This window comes from Bactrocera latifrons, unplaced genomic scaffold (genome assembly GCF_001853355.1).
Source record: "Bactrocera latifrons isolate USDA-ARS-PBARC rearing strain unplaced genomic scaffold, ASM185335v1 scaffold_720, whole genome shotgun sequence".
Classification (NCBI taxonomy): domain Eukaryota; kingdom Metazoa; phylum Arthropoda; class Insecta; order Diptera; family Tephritidae; genus Bactrocera; species Bactrocera latifrons.
Window position 1 is genome coordinate 58,451 of NW_017537402.1, and position 8,956 is coordinate 67,406.

Below are 8,956 nucleotides of genomic sequence, written 5' to 3' on the forward strand. Positions count from 1 at the left end.
CATCTACGTACCAGGAAACCTGCATACCAAGTTTCATCACGATATCTCAATTTTTACCCAAGTTGCAGCTTGCACGGACGGACAGACAGTAAACCGCATTTCAACTTTTCTCGTCACGCTGATCACTTATATGTATATAACAGTTGGTGATACGAACCGTTAGGTGAACAAAACTATAATACTTTGTAGCAACTGGGTGCAAGAGTATAAACATGTGAGGAAATACGCGAGGATATAAACAGGATTTGGGTATATAATAGTAATGAAGAAATTCGGTGCTCGAGCAAAGCGGCTGAACCGCAGTCAAAGTGTATCACATTGTAAACGCACTATTCCACACACGAAAAAAGGCGCTCCAGAACACACTTTAAGAACTCCGCAAATTCCTCAGTTAATCGTTGAAGAGCTGCAACTAGCCACTGGCAAGCTTAAGGCCAACAAATCACCCGGTCCGGACGGCATCGCAGCAGAAATCATCAAAATAATCGCTGCAGAGCGGCCGGCAGTACTACTGAATATGTTGCTACCTTAGCAACAAAAAACTGCTTTACCAAACTAGAGAGGGATGACGACAAATAGCGGTCACGTCAGAAGCACCAGAGGGATCCATGGTAGTCCAAGACTTGTGGAACATCAGCTACGACGAAATATTAAAACTTGAAATGTCAGACGAATCGTACTTAATTGGCTACGCGGATGAMATTGCAGCAGTAATTACAGCAAGAGGCACAGAAGAAGCGCGAATAAGGCTTAATCACGAGGCTTGGCTCGACTCACACAACCCCCAGCTGTCTAATAATCACATACCTCTCGAGATAAGCATGCAACCGACTACGGATATTCTTAGGATACAAAAAGTAATAAACTACGTAGACGTAAGACTGGACCCTAGACAAACCTTCTGGGTACAAATGCTGCACGTCGCAGGAAAGGCAGCGAAGATCACTAGGCCCCGCCAAGAAAAAAGAAAGCAGTATCAGGTGATACAATATTAGTAACAAGCGGTAGTGTCCCAATTGACGTTCTAGCATGGAATGGAAAAAAAAAGAAAATATCTGATAATAAAAATAGCGCAATAGAATAGAAAAAGAACACAATATCAACATGGCAACAAAGGTGATTTTACACAACCCACCTATTATCCGGTTACGGCTTCAAAAGTACACAGAATGGGAAACGTTGATGAGCCATCACGCCTATACAACGACGTGACAGAAGACGATGCTGAAAACACATTCAATGTTCGTTGGCAGCGATAATGCACCACCTAGATGAACTGCGCCACCTAGATGAATCGCGCCGGTTAATTTTGGCTCACCGTACCTAAACGAGAGAACCAAATGGAAAATTTTAAACACGTATGTATGCTTAAATTATCGAACTTTGTTTTAAAACATATTTTATAAAAATCGGTTCACAAATTTTTCCACAAATTCACTTTAAAAAATGTTTTTTTTTTTGCAAATTTCTAAATATATGCTAGTGTATTTTCATCTGTTGTGCATTGTACCAAACCAATTATGGATACATTTTCACGCACATATGGATGTGGATATGGATAGCCCGCCACACCCCCAGCCGCCGCTGCCCGCCCCCCCTCCCCCTTTTTCTTCTCCATAAACGGTACTTAACCGGCGCGATACTAAACAATCCCCTTTAAAATAGCTTGCTTTTTCATAAAACGGAATCGAGTAATCTTTCGATTTCTTACTATCTAATTCTAAAATATGAATAAATCATTTTTGTTAATTAATACTAACACATATTATATTGTGTACATGAAAGAGTAGTGTAACCAGGTGTCCTGCACAGTATACACCTCTTCATACAGTAACTATAAGTAGGAACCGTCATAAGTGTCATTCTAATTTTATTTATACATACATATTTATATCTTTGTATATATACATATGTATGTATGTATATAAAGATATTGTGTGTAAAAACAAGCGAGAATACATAATTATTTTTGATTCCAGTGGGTGTGATATGTGATTACCTCTTAGTGCGCAGAGCAGTCATTGCATCATTCACAGAATTCAATTAAAGTAATGTGGTCGATTGCCAACGGAGAAAAATTTAAAGTAAAAATCAAAACAACTCACTGAAGAAAATAGTGTGCAAAATAGTTGCGTTTGTTGTTTCTGAGTATTTAGCATTTTAAACAAGTTCGCTTGAAAAATACAGGAAAAAAGACGTGGGACAAATTTACTTCCATTATTTCTTCAAAATAGATGCGATCATATCATCAATGTAATTGTATTTCGTTGCTTAGTTGCATAATTTTTGCGCGTTTTCATATTGAAAAAATAAAAAATAGTGTTAAAAAAACATATAGTAGTTCAAAATGCATATTCATCCAAGTTCGTCTGAATCTAATTTTGACCAACTAATTCAGAGGGAAGAAATCGCAGCCATCAAAATACAAGCTGGATTTCGTGGCTACCGTGTAAGAAAGCAGATGCAAAATCAATCACAAATCAATGCACCGAATTGCTATATACAGGAAAGACAGCGGCAGATGTCAGATCCATTGCAAGTAAATATAGGAAATAACACAATATTACAAAATATTAACACAASCGCAAATGAAAATAGTTCTAAATTAGGAGTAGAAATAACTACAAAGGAAGATCAATGCGCTACTACAATACAAGCAAGTGTACGTGGTTTTTTGGTGCGAAAGAAACAGAAAATTGCAATAGATGCGGCAACAAAAATACAAGCAAGCTTCCGAGGTTTAAAAGCGCGGAAAGAAGCACAACACTTGAAACAGAAATAAAATTAACCTAGTGTAATAACATAATGAGTGCTAATTACCTGTAAAATTGACATATGTATGCTCTTTTAATTACTTTCTCAATATACTTATGTTCTTAAATTTTCTTAAACGGTTATTGGAAAAARATATTTATTCATAATCTGAGCATAAAACATAATTGTTCTGACCATAGAATATTCAGTGCTTTTTACGCTGTTAGCGATATTTTTGCTTTTCATTCACTTAATTGCTGTCTTTGTTGCTAATAATGCCAGAAAAAGTTATTATTGAGGTATTTCATTTGTAAGCATAGATATACAGAATTCTATGCAGGTATGGTATAAGTTACAACATTCATTTGTAAATCTACATACATACATATGTACTATGTAGTGTAAATGAATTAATAGAGTGTTTGTACCTTCCAATTATGCGGTCTTGAGAAATTAGAAATCATGATACAAATCCAAAGGCTTACAACTAATTTTCCGCTTTGCCATAATTTCGTGTTTACAAAAATTATTAATCATCAAAATACTTATATTTTCCTATTGGTAGAATTAAAATAAGGTTGTGAAATTTTAGGAACATTTGTAATTACTAACAACATTAAGCTATTAAAACATTATGAATACTTATATGTCAGTATGAATAGTTAAGTTTCCCCATACAGTAATAATATTGCATTTATTTAATGTAAATCTAATTATATATTCATAAATGAGATAATAAATTATAATGGTAACTGTTGGAASAATTGTTTTGAATAAAAGATATGTATGTATGTACTCATTTACAAACATTATTGAACATGGACAGATTTAAATGTAAATGGAAAGACAAACCGTTACTTTAAAGAGAATACACTGTGTACATTACTAAAATTTCATGCAACTGCCTTGTCAAGAAACAAAATAGTTCGTATACTCAAACGACTTTTTAAAAGTCAAAAATAAGACATTTTCCCTATTCAGTGGATATTAAAAACCTATTGATTATAAGTTATATAATGGATTACGGTAATAAATATTACATAAAACAAGAAAAAACGTTAATTTCGGCTGCACCGAAGCAAATATATCCTTACCAGGTGCATTTCTTTTAGTAATTATGTGTTCAGTTTATATGGCAGCTATATGCTATACTAAGCCGATCTGACCGATTTCTTCGGAGATTATATTGTTGCTTTAGAAAACAATCCATACCAAATTTCGTGAATATATCTTGTCAAATGCAAAAGTTTTCCATATAAGAACTTTTTTCCGATCGTTCAGTTTGTATGGCAGCTATATGCTATAGTAAGCCGATCTGAACAATTTCTTCGGAGATCACATTAGTGCCCTAGAAAATAACCTGTGCCAACTTTTGTGTAGATACATTGTCAAACTAAAAGTTTTCCATACAATAACTTGATTCCGATCTTTCAATTTGTATGGCAGCTATATGCTAAAGTTAACCGATCTTAACAATTTCTTCGAACATTACATTGTTGCAGTGTTTAAAAATATTTGCTTTATTGCAATATTTTTGCTTTTCACCGCTTCGACTACGAGCGACTTCTTAAAATGAACAGTTGTTTCTGCTTTTGCTTCTGAAGAAAACAGAAGCCGCAGTCGAAGCAAAAGCAAAAAACGATCGCCGACGAAAAGCGAATCAGCAGCAGCAGACGCCGTGTAAATATGGCGCAAAGTGATATTTACTTATTTTACACAAAATAAATTTAAATGCTGCAAGGGTTGAACAGTCGTCAAATTCCTCCATAAAATTAAAAAAAAACTTTAGAAAAAAAAAATTTAAGTGAATAAAAAACAACTGCTGATGTCATATATTGGATTGGTGACTGAAGACAGGGCACAATTCCGATTTCTTTGGCGCTCTCCTGATTAAAAATATATAGGGTTATAGGTACCGCAAACGCTTAGTTTAGGAGATATTCGACCTTTCTGAAGTTACTTGGCCAGATTACAGTGGCAACATTGAATTTAGTGCTTCCCACTTTAATAGAACTATTTTAAACTTGTTTGAAAAATATGTTCCGAAGTGTGTTGTTACTCATAAAATGAGTTATAATTTATGGTTTTCGAAAAAATTATGTAAATTAAAAAATAGAAAATCTCGTGCTTTTAAACTTTTTTAAAAAAACTGGTTTAGTTGCTGACTATTCAAAATATTCTAAATTGCGCCGACAATTTGCTGAACTTAGCAAAATATGTTATAATAATTATATAAATAAAGTAAAAAATAATATTATACGTAATCCAAAATTGTTCTATGGTTTCGTCAACTCCAAACCCAGGATTTCTAATTTTCCGTCCGCTATGAAATATAAGTCTAGTACGTCCAGTGACAATCACACCATTTATAATACGCTCGCTGAATTCTTTAGGTCCAATTACTCTCCAAAATCTTCAAAAAATGTTCCGAATCAGCACAAGTTATGCCCGATTTCTGTCATTAATGCACCTACCATTTCCGAAGCAGACGTCTTATATCAGTTAAATATATTAGAACAATCATACAATTATGGCCCAGATATGATTCCCTCGTGCTTTCTTAAGAAATGTGCCAAATATATATATCAACACCTAACAAAACTATTTAATTCATCTCTTATGCAAGGCTTATTTCCATCCATATGGAAAAAGTCRTTTATAATTCCTTTGCGTAAGAGTAGATTTAGGTCATCCATTGAAAACTATAGGGGAATAGCAAAGTTGTCTGCAATACCTAAACTTTTGAAGCAATTATAACAGACGACATAACCTTCCGGATCTCTCCACTAATTTCTTGTTCTCAGCACGGTTTTCGCAAAGGGAAATCCACAATAACTAATTTGCTTGAATTTGTATCACATGTATCAACGGGCTTTAGGGAGAATAAGAATACTGATGTTATATACACAGATTTTAGTAAAGCTTTTGATAAAGTAAACCACTCAATTTTTTTGAATAAACTTGATCTTCTTGGTTTTCAACCAATATTTCTAAAATGGGTTGCTTCTTATCTTAGTAATAGAATTCAACAAGTCATATTTAACGATACTCTTTCCGACATAATCAATGTTCCTTCAGGTGTTCCTCAAGGTAGCCTTCTTGGTCCAATTCTGTTCTTGTTATTTATTAATGACATATCATCTGTTGTTAAGTTTTCAAACGTCAGCATATAAGACGATGTAAAACTTTTTAAATCATTCACCTCAAATAGTGAAAGATGTCAGACTTAAATAACCTAGTTTCTCGGTGTGATAGAAATGACTTGCCATTGAATCTTAAAAAATGTAAAACGATGTGCTTTTCACGTAGATTTGTAGACCCTACTTCATACGTAATACAAAACTTACGGTTGGACCAAGTATGCAGTTTTGTTGACTTGGGAGTAACTATGGACCCCAAACTCAATTTTAATCTTCACACATCTTCCATGGTTTTTAAAGCTAAAGGAGCTCTTGGTTTTGTTAAACGTTGGTCTAAAGAATTTAGAGATCCGCTTACCACAAAAATTCTTTTTACATCTTTGGTGAGGCCTATATTAGAGTATGCTTCAGTGGCATGGAACTCTTTTTATCAAGTTCATTCTGAGAAACTAGAGTCCGTTCAAAAACTTTTTTTTACTTTTTGCCTTAAATCATTTGCATTGGGATTCCAATTTAAATCTTCCCCCTTACTCTAACCGTTTAAAACTTATAGATCTCCCTACACTCGCTAGTCGTAGGGAAATGCTTGGTATAATATTTCTCGTAAAACTCATCAATGGGTCAGTCCGTAGCCCACCTTTCTTGTCTGATATTAATTTTAACATTCCCGCTCGCTCTACCAGGCAGTTTAAACCTTTGCTTTTAAAATTTTCTAGAACAAATTTCGAGTTAAACGAACCATTCCTGAACCTGAGCAGCTTAAGATCGCAACGCTTAAAACTCTCTTGCCTTTTATGACTCGGCTAATTCCGCTCGTTCGCGGATTACGCCCCTCGCGTCGGTTGGGCGGGAGGAGTGTAATCGTTGGGTATTTTTATTATTATTATTACAGTTCAAAAATTCGAAAAATTCGTACATTCGAGACCACATTAAACACACTTTATTCACATTTTTCACTTCAAATTAATTAAATTACACTATAAACTTGTAAATAACTCCATATCTTACACTTTTAGCATGTTTTTTACCTAAAAAACCTGAATTTAAAAAATTTCCTTTTACACTCGTTTTAACCCCATTTGCTTACCAAAAATTAAGACGAAATGGAGCGCCGCCATGTGATGATAAGGCAATTCGCTGAAATTCCTCTTTTTCGCAAAAATTCCTCTATTCATGCGTATGGATATTTTCTTTTTTAAATTTATTAAGCAAATAAGTAATATTATATACATGTATTAGTAATATTATATAATAATATTATATAATAATATTACGTAATAAAGTGCAAAGTTTATTAGTACAATACGAAAATTCAAATTTCGTTCAATATGTGTGCATGGTAACCAACAAATATAACCACTTTATTTTATATTTTAAATATAAAAATTGATGTATCGTCACCTAAAATACAAAACAATGTATAATCAAAAATAAATGGAAATCGCTGACAGATACAATAACTAAATTTTATCCATTTTATAACGAAAACTCAAATTTTGTTTCAATATGAGTGCATGGTAACCAACAAATATAACCACTTTAACCACTTTATAACAAAAACTCAATATATTTTTTTATTTTTAGCGCAGAAAGGAGTACTACGCGAAAGTACTTCAGTCCCCCCGGGTATTCGCTCGCCCAGAGTTATTTTTTTAAAGTACTTCAGTCATCCCGACATGATATTATATACATTTTATAATACTATATTATCATAGGGTTTTAATTATATGTGTTTATTAAATATAAATCAGATATTATACATACACATACTATATGTAAAATGTATAATATGTGGAAAAAGTTTTCACAACTCAATTAGAACTTAAAAAAGAAAAAGAAAGTATTTTTTATTATAATTAATGTAGAAAAAAGAATCACGCAAAAAAACAAACAAAGAAAAATCCTTAAGAATCCAACATATTTGGTGTTTAAGATGTGGTAACGCTCGTTTTCCTCATAATTGTAAACAATCTAACCTTTGCAACGCCGAGTTCGCTAAGTGATTTTTAAATTAATAAATTTAGGTGAAATATTACAAAATATGTAAAATTGAAATGTGAACTTATTTCAATGTTTAGAGTGTATATTTAAATATACAGAGTGAAAAACGTAAATAAATTTAATGGAAGATAGAGAAATACCTTATGTTATTAGTGCATATTTTTGAACTTTTACTCGTGAAAATTTTAAAAAATATAAGTAATTTTTATATTATTTTTAGATATTCCTCCGCTGGAGAAGCTCCCCTATCCGGATATACCCCATTTATACGGAAATTTGGTTTTTTTACCTCTCCCCCAAAGTAATCGGAATCCTGTCGAAGACAGCATTCCATTCAACGTCTTAAATTTCGAAAATATGCGAAATATCATTGACCCAATTTGTAATGGACTTAAAGACGCTGACGGAAAAAAAAAATTACGTTAAATGCATCAAACTGCAAAAAAAACTGTGCAAACAGTAGCAAACAATGTAAAAGAAGATATAACCACTGAAGTGGCAAATAAATTATTGTCTCTAAAAATAGACAGTGCCACGCGGCTGGCAAGAAACATTTTTTTCATAAGTGCTCAATACATTAGTTCAGCTCAAATAAAATCCATTATATTGGGCATGGTAGAGATTAAAGGTGTTGGATCGAGCACAGCCAAAAATCTCGCCGCTGAAGTGCTAAAAGTCCTAAATAAATATAATATAAACTTAAGCCAAATAGTGTCAATTACATCTTACAAAGGTGCCAACATACTTAAGACAACAAATATATTATCATTTGTTTTCGAAGAAAATCTTGGCGAGGACGACGAATATTGCTCAAACGATGAATATTCAAAAATAATTGAAAATATTGAAAAATTGCCAAACGTGTTAACAGGGAATATTCAAGTTTGTCGTTGTGCTGCACATACAGCTCAAAAACTTCAAATGGATTTCGCGAAATATTCGAGCTGAAACAGGTAAAAATGCCGCAACTACATTGTCTGACCAGATGGGGATCCACCTATACGATGCTAAAGGATTTGTTAGTGGCTAAAGATGAATTAACTGAAATTGAGTCAACTGAA

The 8,956-nt window shown here is 33.2% G+C and overlaps 1 protein-coding gene across 1 annotated transcript; it reads left to right on the plus strand.

Moving 5' to 3' along the window:
• Positions 1–1,959: 1,959 nt before the first annotated feature.
• LOC108976081 (abnormal spindle-like microcephaly-associated protein homolog) lies at positions 1,960–3,421 on the plus strand. Its single transcript, XM_018944996.1, has one exon. It carries the CDS (start codon positions 2,348–2,350, stop codon positions 2,780–2,782), a length of 435 nt encoding a protein of 144 aa, XP_018800541.1. The 5' UTR covers positions 1,960–2,347; the 3' UTR covers positions 2,783–3,421.
• The last annotated feature ends 5,535 nt before the right edge of the window (positions 3,422–8,956 follow it).